We start from the raw sequence: 19,426 nt of genomic DNA, 5'->3' as shown, positions 1-19,426 counted from the left end.
TACTGCTAACTTGAAACTCAGGTAAATTCCCATTTCCTAAAACTAAAACATGTATGAAGCTGCCTATGAAGAGCATGACATGCCCTGACAAGGAGTACCATTCATCAAATATTATTCAAATGAATATGCAGTCAGGAAGATATGTCATACTATTGAGACCCAGCTTGCAGGCTGGACTGCTCCCAGAAGCTTTCTTTTTACCACACCCAGTTGTTACCTGGCTGGAGGAGAAACCACCATACGGGTTCTGTTGTTTGACAAGCCAGTGCACAATGCGAGAAATGTAAGATAAATCTTCTGGAGTGAGTTTGGGTTTGTTGAGCAAAGCCAGGAGCACGTAGCTGGTCATTTCAATCTCAGCAGAAGAGGCACGGGAATAGAAAACAGGGAAATGTTCTGCTAATGGCTTACTTTCTCTCTGCCAATGAACTGAACCACCTGAAAACAGAAAAGTGGGATGTAAAAAGCAAGGAAAAACTACTTGCTGATTAATTCACTACAGTATCACATGGGAGACAGGCATATAATTCCCTCTCTGCCTTTACCCAGAAGTTTTTTCAGCCATCAGTGTCCTGAACTGGATAAGTTTTAGTTCCAGGATGAAAAAGAAAACAGGAAGGGATGGAAAGGGAATTAATAAAAGGGGTCTGTATAAATCAAAGAGGGGTTGAAGTGAAGGCAGTGCAGCAGAAGGATGCTAAGGCAGTCATGGACTGGAGCCCATGACATAGTCAAGGGAACCGGGTTTGTTCAGCATGTAGAAGAGGAGGCCAATGGGGAAACCAGGTACAATCTTCCACTGCCTTGGACTGAGACTTCCAGGGGTCTCTCCCCACCTACTTTATTTCATAATTCTAAGAAAATCAGGCCACAGCTCAGTCTTCTTTGAAGCCAAAAGAGACAGACAGAGAAGTTCATAGAGATAAATTCAGTAACATAGCAGGCATGAAATGGGAGGGGAGCAGCATGAATGAGAAAATGGTAGATCAGAATAGCTTACATCATACCACAGGCCATTCCATCAGCTGTGTTGCCTGTATCATGGCCGTACTGCACTTACCATCTCTGGTAGCTGTCTTGTCCAGCTTCTCAAGGAAGAATTGACGTCTTTGCTCTTTGTTAGCTAAGCCGTAAGCATAGGCAAAGAGAGCCTGGTTATAGAGGTAGTGGACCCCATTGCCAAATGCAGTCTCCAAACAGTTCATGCCACTCTGAACGACAGGATGCTAGTAATGCAAAACACAGTAGGGTTGTCAGATATTTGTATTTGTGCCTCAGCTTCTCTTTAAATACTTCCATCTCTGCTTAAGCTGCCATCACTAGCCCTTCATGCTAAAAAAATACATGATCCATGGCATGTTTAAGGGCCTACAGTGTGTATCCTGTAAAAAATGCCCTTCCACTGGTGCTGCCTTCTTTCTGCATTTATTTAGAGGCAGCATGGCCGGACTAACAGAGTACTGGTTCTTTTCCTGACTTATGAGATGACCTTATGCAGGTGAATCCTTTGTCCCTTGGTTGCTTTGGCTCTAAAATGTGGATCATTTTTACAGAACTATGCAAAGTGTATTGACACCTCATGATGAAGCAGGCTTTCTCAGATGGATGTTATTACTCATTTGCTAGCTATAGCTATCAAGATAACTCTTCAGCCCTTTTAGCCTTACAGACTATCTCTGTGAGCTCTACTTCAGCTCAGACATCACCAGCACACTACTAACCATGTCCTGTCTATGCAGCTTCACTTATAGATGTGGCACCAGGTTTTGGAGCTTCTTATGAAGATATTGGGAACTAAATTCATGTTGCTGAAGAACTATTTCATTCTGCAAAATGTTTTTATCCTGCCGGTCTGAGGTATTTAAATAACACCCCATACAGCATCTGAGGGACCTGCAAAACTCAACATGCCTAGAACGTACCTGCTAGGTTGGGAACAACTCTCATCTTCTCCATTTTACAAAGAACAAAAAATCAGCAAAAAAACAGGGTCTGAAGGATATGCAGGAAGTGTTACAGAGCACAGAACTTGACTCTCATTCCCCCGTGCCTGGCAAGTATTCCAACCAGCAGGTCATCGTTTCCTTCCTTTATTAACAATGACATAGGGAAATGGAAACACAGCTTGGATCTAAATGCACAGAGAGAGTTTGTAGGACTGAAGATTTGGATAGCTTAGACTTTAGACTGGGCAAATTCAGAAAAAATTCCAAACTGGACTCTGGATGGAGTGGGCAAATTCAGTCTGGATTTTGCACCTACATACACTACCATTGTTTAACACAACTGGATTCCTTAAGGGTTTTTCAAATTAATCCATAGAAACATAACTGATTTGTAACACTCATCAAATACTTACGGCAACTGCAGGGTTCTGGAAAGAGATTTCCTCAGCTGACCCTACTGTCCTACAATCAGTATTTACCACATTGTTAAAGAATACGCATGTGAGGACTATGACTTGTGCGCTGTTTGACAAATGGCTGACCGGACTAATAGAGCATAACAGCATCAAATACCTACCGCAGCAGAGTGTCCAGCCTCCAGCAACGCTGCCACAACGTAGGCTGTGAGCGTGTATTCACCTTCTTCTTCATCCTGAAGAAAACACAAGCAAAGAACAGGTCAGTACAGATGTCCAAAAAAGAAAAAAAATATTAATTAATTCATAGTTCAGATACCAGTTAGATTTGATATCAGAAGTAATTTCTGTCTCCCTGTGTGCACAGGAACAAAAAAGATCAAGTTCACTCAGAATAAAGCCAAAATTATTTCATGCATTTTCTTGGCTTTTGCACATATGCAATAAAGCACATTATAGCCTGTGGCTGAACACATAATGCAGTGGTGGAAAATAAAATCTGAGACTTCTGACTCAGAAAGTTCTACTTTTTTCTACCTCATCATCAATAGCAGACATAAGAATCATGCCCTGCTTGTATATGAGAGACACGAGAGAACACTACTAGGAATTGTAAGGGTGTGGTGATAAGTTTGTGTCTGGCAGAAATGATCCAAATCAATCCCAATGCCAGGACTGAAAGTTTGGGACTCAGTCTCAGTTACCTTCAAAGCATTGTTGAAATGTGACCCAACATTTTCAAAGCAGCCATCTGACTTCTGCTTGCTTGCCAGCCAGATCAAAGTTTGAGACTGGACATTGTCGTCAATGTAGATGTAGCGTCTGGCTTGTGCAAATGACTTGTACACAAAGGCAGTGAGCCTGCAGGTGAACCAGAAACAGAAAGCAGGTAAGGTGTGAAGACCAAGAAGGTTTACCAGCAACTGGATATACATAGAAAAATGACATAAAATGAAGTCCATAATGTCTGAGGTAAAAGAAACAAGGGTTTTGTAAGTTTTAAATAAATAAGATAGTTAAAATCCTGATATTAAAAACTGACCTGAGGTTTCTCCATTACTGTGCTGAAACCATTCTTTCAGAGCAGGGGTAAAGTATAGACACAGCTTGATGATTGATGAAAGTAATTTCTAATCTTAATTAATAGAATTACGAAATAAACTAGATGGGAAGGGACCTCTGGAAGTCTCCAGTCTAACCACCTGCTTAAAATAGGGCTAACTTCAAAGCTCAGTCAGGTTGCTCAGTCTCTTGTCTGATCACGTTGTGAAGATCTCCAGGGATAGAGATATCCCCATCCTCTCTGGGCATTTGTCTCAGGGCTGCAGCCTTCTCCTGGGGAAGATTTTTTTTTCCTTCTACCCAGTTGGAGTTTTCCTTGTTGCAACTTGAGCAAGGACAAACTCTTGTCTTTAGTCTGTGCACCCCTGACAAGAGTCTGACTGTCTTTTCTACAGTCCCCATCTAGGTAGTGGAAGGCTTTACCTAGGTTCCCTATTAGCTTCCTCTTCTACAGGCTGAACAAACACAGTTTCTTCAGCCTCCCCTTGAACATTATGTACTCTGGCCCCCAATTATCTTATCATCCTTTTGTTGCACTCTTTCCAGTTTATTAATCTCTCCTTTACTAGGGGATCCAAATTAATTGAGCTATGTCCATTTAGTCTCTTAAAAATAATAATAATACTTTGATAATACTTAATACTTTGATCATTTTTCAAAGCCTAAAGATCCTGCGCTAGGGAAATAGAAAGTGTCTTCACTTACCATACGCTCCCTTCCCTATCTCGTCTCCCAAAGGAGCTGTAGGATCCATCCCGGTGTTTGTATGATAGCTGTTTTTGGTACCCTGAAAACACAATAAAGATGACATTTCTCTAATCAGAGAAAAGGACTAGTTTTGCTGTTTATTCAACTGAAGCAGTATGACTTTTGGATTTAACATTAGGTACTGTATGTCTGGTGAATAATGTCAGCCACTATGAATTCTAGCTGCTTTTCCTCCTGGAAGTACGACATGCTTCTTTGGGGTGCTGTCATTGCCTGCTCCTATGCAATAAACATGGTGCTAGAATTCAGAGATTAGTGGTCACCATGTAGAGCTTTAGAGTTCAGTGCACACAATCACAATATTAGATGGAAGAATCTGAAAGCCTCTCACCTGCTGATAAATATCCAGTACCCTTGAGTCTAATCTCTTCAGTCAGCTGCCCAGTCTTATTCAGATAATCCAGGGCATAGATGTTGGGTGTGAACAAGGCCATGTTCTGTTCTCCACAGCCATAAGGCATATGGAGGAGGTTCTCCATGTTCCTCAGGGCTGTACCCAAAATGTCTCCTGAAGAATGAAAGATATAAGAAGTCAGTTCAGTTCAAACATGTTTTTATTACACAGCATTATACATTGCTTTATATTACCTTATTATGAACCCAAGGGCAATGACCAATATAGAGTAATCACAGTAACCAAAGACACAGCTTAGAAGAAAGGCTGAAATGCCCCCATTTTTTATTTTTTATTTTGATGTTGGGAGAAACTGAGAATTTGAAAAAAACCTGAGCACCAATACTGGCTGGCATGGGTTCTGAGAAACAGTTATGAACCTTTAGAAGGGTTAGACTTCCCTGCCCTTTACAACCTGCTTCCCATTTTGTGTGTACATGTGAGAATGATGTGTGAGGTATGATGCTGATGGGCTACAGAGGCTGTATTGCACCATATCAGAACACCTCACACTGACCCAGGCATGAAAAACAACTGTGTTTAGAAAGCAATCTGAGTTCAGAACCTCAAAAATTTTTCACTGAAGAGAACTGTCAATCTTAATAATGACTCTAAGATTAGTAGAGTTGAAAGCCTTATTCCATGGGAACTTATCGACTAACAAGTGTTTTTCATTATGCAAAAGTATAAATTTGAAATTATGCAGTCAGCAAATTTCTGAAATCTTCTTCCCAAGAAATCAAAATAATTTTTTTCAAAGAAGTCTGCCTTATCTTACTTTTCAGCTGAATTAACTATTTTACTATACAGAACAGGATATGTTAATTCAGTATAATCTGAAATGCAATATAAGTTGAAATAATTTGACTATTTTGTCCTCTTTTTATATGAGAGAATTCCAAGGAACTTTTGTCTTTCACTGCTATTTTGCAAAGTAGGAAACGTTTCCTTTAAAATCGAGATTAAGTATTTCCTCACCTTTGCATTGGTTTTGCACATGTATACATGATGGCAGTTGGTGCAGCATAAGAGAAATGCCATTTACTTTTGTTTTTAGTCTAAGTACTAAACTTACCAATAACAGAAAAATAAGCTCTGGCTGATCCCTGCACTAGGTTTCTTGGCAGGCTGAGAGACACTGGTTCAGAAATCGTTATGCCTGATGAGAAAATGTAACAAAAAGAATTGTTAAAATCATCTTTTTTACAGAAGCCTTCACTTTGTAAGCATTACTACAGCGACTGCTATGATCTGCAGTCTGGGTAAAGAAAATGCTGCAGAAACTTGCCCAATGAGTCAAAGGTCTCTCTGAAAAGCCTGAATTGTAGCCCAGCACCTTGTCCCTGAGACCCTCTTTCCTCCCCTGGAAGGGTCTCTGGTTTTGTAAGACAAAACCTACAAGACAGTGAAGCAGTTCCACTGACTCCCTGGAATCAATGAACGAGCTTGCCTTACCTTTTGTACAGACGAGGGAGCTCTGAGTCAATTCCTTTTTGATACCTTCAGGCTGTTTGATTGCAGGCAAGTGGTCAAGGAGAGGGAGAAAAGTGTAGAATATCACCATGACACCGTGACAATTTAACAGTGTAAAACAGTACGTGGATGTGGTTATCCAGACAGTGCACCCTTGCACCCAGTCCTACCTATCTCCACTAGAGTATCTCTTGGTCCATGGCTCCCTTCCTCTTTTACCCAACACCCTGTCCAGAGCATGTTTCTTCTTAGAAAGCAGTTACAAAATAGACATTTCCAGCCTCTGAGAGGGTCTCTGTCCAACTAATCCTATGTGGCTGCTGCTTTATGATGCTCAAGATAAATCCTTTTCCTTTTATATCTGCCCTCCACCCCCCTCCCCAGTATAAGAGTCACAGGCTAAAGGTAAGGTATGGAATCTCCTCCCTTCTGGCTACATATCTACTGACATCCGTGGAGTGTCAGGGCTTGTATGTTCGTGGTCCCAGGAAGGAGACGGTGGCAGGAGGACAGTGGATGCCACTGATCGTTGTGATTTACACTCTCATTTTCACGTGGAGAAGCCTACTGTACACAGCTCCACCTGTGTCAGCTGCCTTGCCTCCTCACACTAGCTGACTGCTTCTAACCCACAGCTGTAGGAATTGCAGTTTCCACAAAGCAGAAAGCACACGCAGATTTCCTACCGTACCTCAACAAGTAGGGTTTGAATCAGGGTGTCCCTGCGAATTGTCTCCTCTTCTGGGCATGTGCTGTTTCCAGTACCTCTGGTATTCAGTTTGGCCTCAGCAGTAATCGTGAATTTCACCTCACCTGGAAAGCCACCCACCAGCCCAAGAAAAGAAAGTTATCTTCGATGTCTACCATTACCCCCGGTTTTCACTGCCTCTTCTAGGCTGATGGACTGCTGAGAAATGTATTCTCTCTGAAGGCAGCTGAGTAGAAACAAATTTCATGAAGGCTCCATGTCTATCTGCTAGTGGCAAGGAGTGGTTGCCTGGGGCCCTAGTATGAGGAACGCAATAGGGGTGATGCTGGCCAAAAAACTGACAGTACTTACTACCAGTTTCCACCTCTTCTTAGCCTTGTGCTGAGTTTTCTCTGGCCTAGGGCAGTGATACAATAGTTACAGCTCTGCTGCCTCTTTCCTTCAGATGGAATTTGTTAACTGAGGGACAACACTGAGGAGCAGCCTCCGTGCTGCTGCAGTGCTGAGGAGCAACCCTGAAGTGAGCAGCTTTGGAGGCGTTGCTCATTTCACCCCTGCAATCATTGCAAAATCCAAAGGAGTTTTTTACTTTGAACAAAATGCATTATTATCAGAGTTACCAGGGAGAGACAGCAGCTTTCTTTTTTTCAGCTCTGCAGTATTATTTCACTGCATATCCAGTTTTCATCTCACAATACCTTTGCATATTTCTCAGTGAGTTTGAAGCAAATTAGTCATACTGACTATAGGGTTTTAGAAACAATCTTTTAAAGAAAATGTCCATCTGTGGTTCATTTTGAGAAGAACCTTTGCTAATTAAAAGTTTTTTGTACTTCAACTTTTGGGGCACTTACATATGCAAGCTGTTGTAACTGTTTTTTTTAAAAGTCAATGTTGACTTGAGGGCAGTGTGAATTAACACAGCTGTAAAATTGGGGAGGAGCAATGTCCTCTTTGCCTGTTGAGAATCCAGTCCAAAATTATTAGCAAATTTTATTCTTTCTGAATACAGGTGGTTAGGTGCAAAACTGTCAGCTGAAAGGTCATAGGCACATGAAATTCTGCCAGTATTTGATACATAATGTGGCAAGTGAAGAGTTCTTCCTACAATGGACAGTAAATGGACTACCAAAACCAGAAGAGATAAAACACCAGAACAATTCACTGCTCATTCAGTGCACCTAAGGAAACTTTACCAGAGGTCCAATACTAAATTCGTGGAGCAATTAATGGAGCTGTCCAGAAATGCCTGCCTGCGGATTATTGAAGCTGCATCAAAGGGTGGGAGTGACAGAGATAGAAAGACCAAACAGGGATATATCGAAACGATGAAAAGACAAATTTACCAAGTTTGTGGGGGCTAACAGCCCAAATATAGGTTTTTCTTTCATTGGCACACACCCTTGCTGTGTTGCCCTCTGGTGAAAGGATTTCTGCCTTGTAGTCACTCGACTTTGCCAGTATGGCACTGATCTGAGACAAAGAAAGAAGGAGCAAGATTACAAATGAAGTAGGCTGTCCCTAAAGTCAAGCTTCAGGGCAAGAGAGACTTGCTGGAGAAGCTATTTGTCATCTGAATCTGTGGGATGGTACCAGGACAGAAGGATGGGGCACTTCTCGAGGAAGTGGCAAATGTGTCTCTTTTCTGCCCACTGCTAGAGTCTGTTTTTGACAGAAGCATACCAAGATGTCTGTGCTCATTAGTCATGAGTCACTTCTTATGAGTTACTGCTACATACAATATACTCAGTATGTATTGTGTTTTGCACAGCACAGTACCCATACCCTCTGCTCAAGTTCCTTCTTCAGGCACAAAAAGAAAAATTAAATTATGTAGGGATAAGAAACAAGTTCTTATCTTCTGTGGACCAGCCACGGTGATCATCGGCCACATTTTCCTAATGTTATGACACAGGCACAGGTCCAGGGAGAGAGAGTGAGAGAGTAATGTGTCAGGCTAAAGTGTAAGTTAAACACTTATTTCTGCATTTCTGATGCATTATGCAGGAGAATGCTGGGATCTCTGGGAAATAGACAAACCATATAGGAAGTAAAAGGGAACTTGATATACCTGGATGCATTTGTTGAGGTAGTTAAAGACGTTGGCTATTAAATTAAATTTTTCCCCTCGAATGACAGAGTATGGCAAGGTGAGATCCACAAAGAATGGTTGGAATGCTGTCAGTGAAACAGGTGAGGAGATGCCAAAGCCAGCATCATCCTGCACGCAGAAAGCACTGGCTTTCCATTCTGTGATGGTGTCAGGAATGGTGTAAAAGACATCGACCTCTCCCCTGGAACTGAAGAAAATAAGAAAAACAGAATAAGAAATGATCTTTGGCATTTTCAAGCCAATTTATAAAATAGGCTCCCTGTTTGAGTTAGTACTTCTGTTTTCATCTCACTTTCTGCAAGATACTTCTCTATATTTAAAAAAAAATATTATAAAGCTGGAAGTAAAGATGAAGGTGCTGGTGAACAACATGTTAAAAAGTATTTGGAAGAATATTCAGCTTTTTAAATTTAGAAATATCATTTGTTTAAATACTGTAATGCCCAAACATACAGATTAGGATCAATTAATTTGGATTAATGTTAAATTTGGATGCGTAATTAAGATGGAGATATTCTCATTGCAGATGCTATGATAGGCTGGAAAGAAAAACAACATAACCTGAGTTTTCTGCTGCTGAATTAAAAAATATGATGAAAAATAACAAATTTTGCTCCTGCTCTCTCCTAAAAAAATGCTCTTATTTTAGTCTTAGCCCTTATTCTTTCTCCCCATCAGAAGGATAGGGGGCAGAGCACAGAGCAGATGTCATTGTCAGTTCAAGCAGGTTTGACACTGTGTGCAAGGTTGGGAACTCAGCAGTCATTGAACAAGATGGGAAAAGGAGACCCGCACCTACAAAGCAGACATATGTTCCATGGTTTCTTCCCAGAATTCATTTCAGCAACATGTATCAACTCAAAAATCCACACGAGAGGTAAGAAGCAAAGATAAAAATACTCACTCTGTATGAACCAGATCCCAAATCCACGTCTCAGGGAAGAATTTCCTAACAGTGTTAACACCACCTTGAATCCTTGACTCATCTAGAAGATTGTGTATGGTTAAATATAATATTAGAGAGGTCAGGCCAGAAGAATCTGAGCTGCTGTCAGACATGTTCAACACCATAAATGAACACTAAATATTCCATTTGAGCATTTTTCCATTCTTTTTCACATAAAAAAGGAAAATTCTAACAGATATAGTGTATGAGAAGAAACAGATATGAGAAGAAACAATTTCTTACCTATTCTCCTTTCTCATGGGAAAATACTAGAAAATTTAGACATTTCACAAGACATTTCACTTTGTTTCATATTGAAAGGTCCCATCATCCAGTTAGAAAGGCATGTTCCCTGTACTCTACCACTAGCTCTCTTTGATTTGCAAATGGGCAACAGTAGCCAGTATTGTCACCAAAGCTTATAAAGCTTTACAAACCTCCCTGGGAACTCAATCATTTTTACCCAGTTCAGTAGTTAAAACTGGAGCTGAATATCCAGTCGATTGGAAAACTATTTTTGTTGATATAGTCAAACTACAGGTCTGATATGAGGAACTAAGGCCTCTTTCCAGTTTTGCCATGGACTCACCTGTGATGTCAAACAACTTATTTAGCATGGAGGTACCTCAGATTTCCTAGCCATATCATAGAAATAACAATACTTTCTTATTTTGCTGGACTTAGAATCATAGAATCACAGAATCATTGAAAAAATCTAGGTTGGGAGGAACCTCTGGAATTCTCTAGTCCAATCTCCTTCAAGTAGGACTAACTTCAAAGTCAGATCATGTTGCTCAAGGGTGTTGTCCAGCTCAGCTTTGAAAACCTGCGGCAATGGAGATTTCAAAACCTCCTGGAGAACCTCTTCCAGTGTAGCACAACTCTCACAGGGAAGAACTTTTCCTATTGTTGCATAGCAATTTCCCTTGCGGCAACCTATGACTGCTACTTTTGCTCTTTTGCTGAGCAATCTGACTTGGAGAAAGGTAATCATAACTCTTGCTGATCTATAAAGTGCTTTGGAGACTATGTGCTAAGTGTGCTAAGTATGCTAATTGCTGTGTGAATTCTTAACATCGGGAATTACCATTATTTTTCTGCATTGGCATTTCCTTTTAAATATTTAATTGAATTGTGATTTGATGAAAGATTCTGACCTGAAAAACCCTTAAAAACTAATTTCAGTTTATGAAAGAAGTAGCATCCCAGTATTCCCTGTCTTTTCTGTATGCACCCTGTACCTAAGTGAGAGAGAATTGACTCTACTGCAAGGACTGTCAGAAAGAGATTGCTAAAGGCAAACTGGGACACATAGACCTATTCCACAAAAAAACCTCAACATGCTGGCTGTTACTTTATACAGGCAACAGTTTTGAAGATCAGGCAGACTGGAACTGGAGATACAGTATGAACCTTCTTTTACCTGTGACAGAGGCACTGACATGGGCGACACCATGGTCAAAATAGACAGGGTAATCTTCTATATCTGATTTGTCTTCATTGCACAGAACTGGCTTCCGAAGCACAGAGTTGGTGAAAACCTTCAGGCCCATATCCTGAATGTGAAAGAATCAATCATGTCACTCAGGGCGTGCACTAGCTACCAACACATGCCACTTCTCCCACCTGGGTTCTCATACCTCGTATCTCTCCTCCCTCCTCACATCCCACCCTTTCATCCCTGAATGTCACAACTCTTCCTCTCCAACCTCTATGTCTTTCTTACGGAGCAGTGACACCTGGTGTTCTGTGAAGAGCAGTAATGATGGGGCTTATGTTAGGTCTTAAGCCATGGGGCCAGCAGGGAGCGCAGGCAAGTGTATTAGGAAACAAGTGGCCTGCATCATGGACTCAGATCTTTACTAGGAATGCCTGAGATCATGAGCCAAGGCCATGGTCCTGCTTAGGAAATATCTACTGAAGCATGGGCAGGATCCCAGCGAATACATCTAATAGTGATTGTCAGTCTTCCTCAGTAAGACTTGGGGATGAGAAGGCAGAAACTAGGTAGTCAGAGGCTTTAGGGAGTTTCAGGCATCAGCTGCCGTCTCTTAGCAGTAAGAACCACCACCTGAGAAAGTTTAATGCTAATATGCATGAATTCTTCTGGAATACCTCCCACTTAAAGAACCACACAGAGCACATACCCTGAAAATCCTGTAGACATCGCCATCACGACTGACATTCACAGGTTCATAGTACAAGCCATCAAAAAAGGTCGTTTTTACTGGGGTACACCTCTCTGGCTTGTCATCTTCCAGGTTGAGCCCATTGTAGTAATAGCCATATAAATCGCCCCCACGAAATTGGTAGTACACCTGGGAGGTGAGAACGACTAGTGTAAACACAAGGAAGGTCCCAGACAAGTGCAAAATCACATATATTCAAAGCTTATGGTGGCCCCTGAGCAATCCCGTAGACTGTGGTGGGTTTGCCTAGTGATGCCTACCTAGAGATGAATAAGCAATTTGGCTGGTGATACACAAGAAGGACTGGACTCTACCCCCCTTCTTCTGAGCAATGGCTTTGTGGGGTGGACTTGAGCAAAAAGCACGGAGATATACTCCTGAGATATGCAGAGAGGAGATTGGTGTCCAACAAGATACTAGCTGACATCTACAGCTTTTGTTCAAATAGCCCAGGGCCTATTTAAGTCATAAAATGCAATTTTGACAGAATCACTCCTCAGGGAGGAACTATGCGTTCAAGGATTTACATTAGGCATATTCTTAGGACGTCTTACGCTGCCATGCTTTCCAAAAGTAAAGGTTCCACTATCAATTTCTGTCTTTGAAGTGTACAACTGCTGTAGACCTTTCTTCAATCACTGAGATGTCTGTTTCCAAGGGAAAAATAAAAACATAGCCAGCAGCAGAAAGATCACGGGTGGGAATTGGAATGTCATTCTGGATGTCCCTAGGTCAAAAGAACACAGGACTGGGGACGTGGCTTACGCTCTCGGCAGATAACTCCCGCTCAGGCTGAAGAAGGAGGACACTCTGATCTACAGCTCTCAGGGCACAGTAGGAGTTGGCAGCAGCTTCAAGGTGGAGACTGACTTTAGAGCCGGGGAGACCCTGCTTCTCAGAGAACTCGAGCTGGAGCTGGAAATGAATAAATCCAAGACAACCACACAGAAATCAGGACAATCAGCTTAGCACAGATCTAAATCTCAGTTTTCACCAGCACTCACTCTATTCTCTGTGGGGCAAAGCTCCTACCGCTAGATGGCCCTTCTGAATACCTCTTCTGTAAAAATCCACAACCTCTATAATCCCCTAGTCATCTCCCTCTCCCCAATCCATGGAGAATTTATTTTGAGTCTGAGCATACATGTCAATTCCAGAGACAGCTCCTCATGTTCCCAGGCACATCTGTACCTTTTCCATTCCTAAAGGCCGTTCCTAGTGCAGGGCTCTTGATGAAGTAATTCCCTAGCTGTTCTCTCAGCAAAGAGCCAGCTGATATAACCCTTGATAAGAAAGCAAATGTTTTCACCTTGTTTTTGAAGCATACATCACTGCGTATCCAAGAGCTGTCAGCCACTATCTCCCCATGAGGATGCACCGTGTAGAGCAACAGCCTGGCGCTGGGGGCAAGCTTCTCAGTGACAGTTAGTGTGATGGAGAATGTACCTCTGGGAGCTGTGGAAGTAACATGAAACAGGGGAGGAGAAGCCAACTAAAGAGAGTAGAAAAATCTCAGCTGTGGTGGAAAAACCACATATTTATCCATAATCTACCAGGGATTAAAAACAGGGAAGTTGGATATTGGAAGATTCATCTCTCAGCAACTGAGAAACAGCTCCCACTAGCAAGACAAGGATGCTGAGAGCAGGGTGCTTTGCAGAGAGGGTCTGAGATGAGTAGAAGTTGGACAGGGGAATCTGTGCATGATTGCTACGAGAAGAGCACAACATTGCCTTTGGGTCTCAAACCTAGAACCTCCTACACCAGAGGAGATAGGCCAGTCTCCTGAGCTAAGGGAGAGCTCTCTTAACACTAGGAAATATGAAGTTCTTATCTACGTGGATGACAACTACTAGTGCAGGGACAGGAAATTAAGCTTTCACATAAGTTTTGGTGAGTCACACACTATTACACACCTTAGTATTAGCCCCCAATAATATAGAAAAACCACACGGCTTCAAGTTGATTTAATGAAGGGAAAATCATGTGACATAGCTGCCTTTTGATGAATGGGATGCCTGTCCCTAAACCATAGGGGAACCTATACTGTGCAGCCATAGTGCATGAATACCCAGAGAAAGACCAAAAATGACAAATACTAAACAACAAGACCTATACGTGGAGTGAGGCTTACTTAAGCCAGCTACTGAAAACTGGAAATAGACCAGGTTCTGCAAGAAAAGGTATTTTTAACAATGAAAGAACAAAGTTCAGTTTGTTGTGATTGGTAGGAGCGTTGTTATTTGTGGGTATTTGGAGACTTCTGAAAGTGCAACGAATACCAAGCGGTTAACTGCTAAATATCCCTGTCAAATGGGACACCTATTATTTCAAACATCGAAAAGTGTTAGTCTTCTAATCAATGAAGACTTGGATCTCACAGAATAACTGTGAAACTGCAAATACTCCTTGGTAAGAAATAAAACAGAAGGAGGTTAGATTCCTTGGTGTCTGATCACAACAGTTTTCATCTTTCAACTAACAAGATCAATTTGATCATGATATGGGGGATTGGCTAGATGCTGCAGCAAAAGGAAATGAAACTGAGTGGTGACAGGTCATGGGGTTTAAGAAGTAGTACATGATTTAGCTGCAGTTCTCTGCTTTCATCCCTTCTTACAAAAATTACTAATGCTCTGGTGCTCAGAATGGTGCTCTGAAGTACAAGTAAGTAATATGGCTTAGAACTTACCACCAGAGATGCTGACTTGCTTCTGGCCACTGAGAGTAATTTTTCCTTTTGTCATCACCTGGGCATAGAAAAAACGTCATGAGACGGGATCAAAAGCACCTTCTCCCTTCCCCCTTAAATAATTGATTTTGAGTAGTGTCCTGAGAGGCTTCAAAGGCCATCAGGTCGAGCTGTGATCTGTAACCACTGTCTGGCACGGAGATTTCTGCCTTATATGGTGTTCCAGAGAAGGTGAAAGAAAAGAGATGTTTTGGGAGTCAAGGTAGCACTTACCACATAGTAGAAGTTTGTGTGCCTGGCATTCCTGTACCCCTCTCTGTTCAGGACATAGTGAATGTTGATTGTTCTCTGCTGGCCACAGCTGAGCTTCTCCTTCACTGGCTCAATTTTCACAAAGCTGTTGGTCCGTGAGTAGAAACGCCGGACAAAGAATAAGGCTTGGGGCTCATCGTCATTCCTCCAGATGAAGAAATCTTCACAGTCATCTGGTGCCTGCCTGGCCTATGAAGCAGAAGAGTCATACACAGAGAATCAACAAAGAGGAATATAAAAAAATGGCAGGCAGGTGAGAGGCAAAGGCATCTTCCCTCTAAAATATTCTGTTGGGAAGCTGATTTTGTGGGGCTGTTTAAGCCAAGAGCTTATGTGAAAGCTGATGTGAAAAATTTGTGCTTCACCAGTCCAGAGTGCGGTGATTTCTGGACATCTTAATGTATCCAGACACCTATGGCACATTGTGATAGGGAGGTTATTTCAGATTATTGCAGGATTGGGACAGGTTGAATAAACTGCTAGGATTTATTGTGAGTTAGAATGGCATTGTTCTCAAACAGCCTTCTTTTTCTCAACTCTTCCCATCACACCAGAGAAAAGGCATGAGAACACAAGAAGACAATTTGATGGTAACAGGCACGAGTGTCTGTCAGCAGAAATGCAGGGACCAGGCTGGGTGAGGAAGACAAGGCAGTCTGTGAGGTAGGTCCTCCAGCACACAGAACAAAGAGAAGGAAGATGGCTGCAGAAAGGGCTTCTGAGTGGAGGAAAAAGTAGGGAGGTGTTGGAGACCACTGCAGCCCGAACACTCCTGGGGTGCAGTCTGCCACTCTTCAGGCACTGGTGCTTTCTCATACTAGTTTCACAAAGGTTGCAGGTGTTGGTGGACTGACTGCCTACTTTCTTCATCTGAAACAATCCTGCCAGCACCCAGCGATTGCTTCTAATCCTTCTCTCCAATGAAGGATTTTTTCAGGAATTAGACTGAAGCCTGTATTTACTTACTCTCAACTTAAAACTGCGATCAAAGAAGTTGAACGTGTCAATGGAAAAAGCAGCAGTGCCGTTCTTGTCAGTGGTATAGTTGGCCAGGTATTTTTCGTTGAGCTCCAGCAGGACGGTCCTATCGGCAACGGGCTCGCCATCCACATTCGTCACAGCGATCTGAACACACAGAATACCCAAGGGATTCAGAAAAAAAACCCAAAAGAACGGGAAATGTTCTGCTCATCAGAGGATGCCCACCTAAGCACTAAGGACAATTGCAGGGAGTAGAAATCAAGAGTGAGATGTATTTAAGAGGCAAATGCTCCTCAATATTTTGAAGGAGCAGGAGTTCTGTGACAGACAAAGGCAGGGACTTTCCATCAGTGCAAGGACAAACTATATGTCACAGAGGGAGAAGGAATTGTTTATATACATGATCTCATATAAAAGATTCTTTTAATGAGAAGTCCTCTGCTTCTCTAGCAGAGAAACACCTAACCTATGGAGCTCAGTAGCACCTCCCAGCTCCTGGGCATCTGTGCGTACCTTCTGTCCCCATTGCATATCAGGACGATGCTGTACGGCTCATCCTTCTTTCGGTGCCTGGGTTTATCCTGTATGTGCAGGGTGGTAAGAATTTTGAATGTTCTCCAACTCCTATACTGTTTTAAGTAAAAATCCCTGGGACTGTGTGATGCAACACAGGGTAAATTCTACCTTCAGTTTAGGCACAGCTATTGCTGAAGTAGTTTCTTGCAAACTCTTCTTCCCCACTTATATGACCTTTCATTTACCCACCTTTTAGGTATTCTTTAACTATGGCAGAAGAGAGACCCCAACACTCCAGGTATAATACAATTTTCTTATTTTCTCTGGGAGCATTTAACGTAACGAGAGAACTGTGCAGCAGTCACTGTTATGCAACATTATCACGGGAAGTTGTCAGCACAGAGTTAGGGGACATCCATAAGTGGCGCAAAGCAGAGATCATCATGCTGGATCTCATGGAGTTTTGATCTAAATTTATCCTCTCAGGTACCCACCTCACCATAGTAAGGAATTCCCCTCTTGTAATAGAGATCCATATTCTTGAACATCACTCTGTCATTTTCTTGGCTGACTGCAACATAGTCATAACCTTTCATCTGGATACCTGTGAGACAGACCCAGTATAAAGGGGAGGAAACAGACAAGGGCAGAAAATGGTTTCCTTTGAAAAGCTCTACGGAGCAGTGATGCTCTGGAGGGAGAGCTACACGAAGAAAATGGTGATTGTTGGTTGTTTGCTGCAGATGGGGATCCAGGAGATTCCTCTCAGAAAGTACCACCTATTAGCTTTAATCAGCTACTCCCAACCTCCACTTGGTGTTACCTGTCCCATTTTCAGTGACGATGCTTTCTACATTGAGGCTGGTATACATCCTGGCATAGCTGCGGTAGAGCTGGAATAGTTTGACGGAGATGACACTGTTGAGGCAGCCATCCTTCCCCAGCTGAAAAAGGAGCACAAAGGAGAAAGCCCATTTTTCTCAAGGTTTGGAAATTTGCACTGGAATCTGTATTAGTGGGTCTCTGAAGAGCTTCATGCCTCTGCTCACCTCTTCAGCTCCTACTTTCTACTCGCTCCCTTCCTACATTACACTTCTCACTCCCTGGCTCCCTTTCCAGCTCTTTGCTTCAATATCATCTACCCTTGCACCTGGAAACCTATCTCCTCATTCCCCCTAGTCCTCTCTATGCTCATGCCCTTTCTCAAACCCATCTTGCATGATGCCTGAGCTCTATGAGCAGAGCACTTTGAGTCTGATTAGTGGAGAAATGAATCATTAGTTTAACGTTATTAACTGGGAGTCCTCAAAGGCTCCCAGTACAGATTAGCTGATTACACTTGGTAAGAACACACCTCCAGTGTTTTAGGAATGATCACAAATTTATAGTTTCATAAGCTTCCCTCCCTCCTGCTGACTCTTTCTGAGGCAAAAACCAAAGTCTCCTAACAAGCTAATTGGTAAAAACTACCTTTATGGTCTTTCAGCATTGCCTGTGAGATAGTGAGAAAAAACATGCCTCTGGGATTGTCTCTCTGGTGTTCCCCAGGAAATGAATGAGGCCACCAACCACTGTGCTACATGTTGGGTAGGAAAGCTGACAGGGAAGAAAAGCCTTGACATGTATCATACCAGTCCAGTGACAGCTTTACAGGTTTCTTTCTGCTTTTGCTCACATCGTGGACTATAAAAGCGCCGCTGACACACATTGATTCGGACATTCCCTTGCACTGGTTGGCCATAAGTGTACCTAGGAGAGGAAGACACACAAGTCCAATCATGTGGACTTAGTATGAAACCTGAAAAGATTGCAAAGCAATGCAGGCTCTAAGCCTCTCAGACGTGTCCAGAGCACAGACAGAAGAGCATCTGGGAATTAGGACCAGTTAGCCCTAGCAGAATTCCCTTCAACTATTTTTAGGCTGTTTCTGGCATCTTGTTAAAAAAGCCTGCTTTAATCATTGTCTTGTTGTAGTCATTCTTCAAGGTCTGAAGCTGGAAAGTGGTGCTGGACTCAGGGTTGGGATATCATTCCCTGCTGCTTTCTTTTTCTCCTTAGTGCCTTAAGCAAAGCAGGACATGTTGCAGAAAGATCCCTATTCACCCCTTTGGCTTACGCCACCCTGCCCTTTGGCAGTGTCACAGCCAGCAATCTTAATGATAGGCTCTTCTTTTGTACTATTTCTCTCCTTTTCTGTAATAATAAAAAACAACAGCTAGCGAGTAGTTCTAGACTCTCCCAGTTCTAATTCTGCTATGTAGCGGGAGGAGAGTTACCGTATTTCATGTCGTGGAAGTCACAGCTAAAGGAATTGCTCTAACCCATACTCTGAATCAACAGCAGGGTCCCTGCTTCCCAGCACGGCACATCATCCTCTATCCCGTGTTTCTTGTGCACAAACGTGTTGTTCTCAGATCTGATACTTACGAAGCACAAACGTTCACCCTGAGATCTTCATCAAAGAAAGAGATCCTCTTTGGCACACTGGTTGTCACTTCAAATTTCGGCAGCACTGGGAATGCAATGTGAATATCACTGCTGAGCAGTTGTATGCCACAGGCAGGTGTGTGTGTGGAAGACAGTAAAAAAACAGTTGGCAAAGGCATTTTCACCAACAAGGGAGAGGAAATGGTTCAAAGAAAAGTCTGTCTAAGAGCTGGCTGTAGGAAATTATCGGAGAAAAAATAACCTTTAGTGGTAAGATGAATAACTTCTTTAAAATGCAATAATCATCATCATAATTATAACAGCCACAGTAAGAACTGTGATAAATCATTTTAATTGGCTGTACATTTTCTTCAAGAGAAGGGTGGGAGTAGTGCTGGTATCTCAAGTTAAGTCCTGGAGAACAGAAGTTATCACGCAATCCAGCCCCATTGAAGGAGAAAAGCAACAGATTAAGTGAAATA

At 42.3% G+C, this 19,426-nt stretch overlaps 1 protein-coding gene across 1 annotated transcript in view; it reads right to left on the bottom strand.

The window, feature by feature from the left end:
- LOC142088189 (ovostatin-like) overlaps nucleotides 1-19,426 on the bottom strand; it is a 32,218-nt gene that overhangs the window by 6,108 nt on the left and 6,684 nt on the right. Inside the window, exons 8-30 of the mRNA XM_075163269.1 lie at nucleotides 18,945-19,029; nucleotides 18,149-18,266; nucleotides 17,341-17,461; nucleotides 17,012-17,121; nucleotides 15,987-16,145; nucleotides 14,982-15,209; nucleotides 14,709-14,766; nucleotides 13,326-13,471; nucleotides 12,782-12,931; nucleotides 11,975-12,145; nucleotides 11,251-11,383; nucleotides 9,786-9,867; nucleotides 8,840-9,068; nucleotides 8,115-8,241; nucleotides 6,751-6,872; nucleotides 6,042-6,093; nucleotides 5,662-5,745; nucleotides 4,524-4,700; nucleotides 4,130-4,211; nucleotides 3,067-3,223; nucleotides 2,524-2,598; nucleotides 1,061-1,226; nucleotides 218-438 (exon numbers count right to left, since the gene is read on the bottom strand). Coding sequence (XP_075019370.1) covers nucleotides 218-438; nucleotides 1,061-1,226; nucleotides 2,524-2,598; nucleotides 3,067-3,223; nucleotides 4,130-4,211; nucleotides 4,524-4,700; nucleotides 5,662-5,745; nucleotides 6,042-6,093; nucleotides 6,751-6,872; nucleotides 8,115-8,241; nucleotides 8,840-9,068; nucleotides 9,786-9,867; nucleotides 11,251-11,383; nucleotides 11,975-12,145; nucleotides 12,782-12,931; nucleotides 13,326-13,471; nucleotides 14,709-14,766; nucleotides 14,982-15,209; nucleotides 15,987-16,145; nucleotides 17,012-17,121; nucleotides 17,341-17,461; nucleotides 18,149-18,266; nucleotides 18,945-19,029 — 3,053 coding nt within the window. The remainder of the gene's footprint in view (nucleotides 1-217; nucleotides 439-1,060; nucleotides 1,227-2,523; nucleotides 2,599-3,066; nucleotides 3,224-4,129; nucleotides 4,212-4,523; nucleotides 4,701-5,661; nucleotides 5,746-6,041; nucleotides 6,094-6,750; nucleotides 6,873-8,114; nucleotides 8,242-8,839; nucleotides 9,069-9,785; nucleotides 9,868-11,250; nucleotides 11,384-11,974; nucleotides 12,146-12,781; nucleotides 12,932-13,325; nucleotides 13,472-14,708; nucleotides 14,767-14,981; nucleotides 15,210-15,986; nucleotides 16,146-17,011; nucleotides 17,122-17,340; nucleotides 17,462-18,148; nucleotides 18,267-18,944; nucleotides 19,030-19,426) is intronic.

The sequence above is a fragment of the Calonectris borealis genome, chromosome 1 (assembly GCF_964195595.1).
Source record: "Calonectris borealis chromosome 1, bCalBor7.hap1.2, whole genome shotgun sequence".
Lineage (NCBI taxonomy): Eukaryota > Metazoa > Chordata > Aves > Procellariiformes > Procellariidae > Calonectris > Calonectris borealis.
The sequence above is the reverse complement of the archived record's forward strand: the minus strand, read 5'-3'. Positions and strand labels throughout refer to the sequence as shown.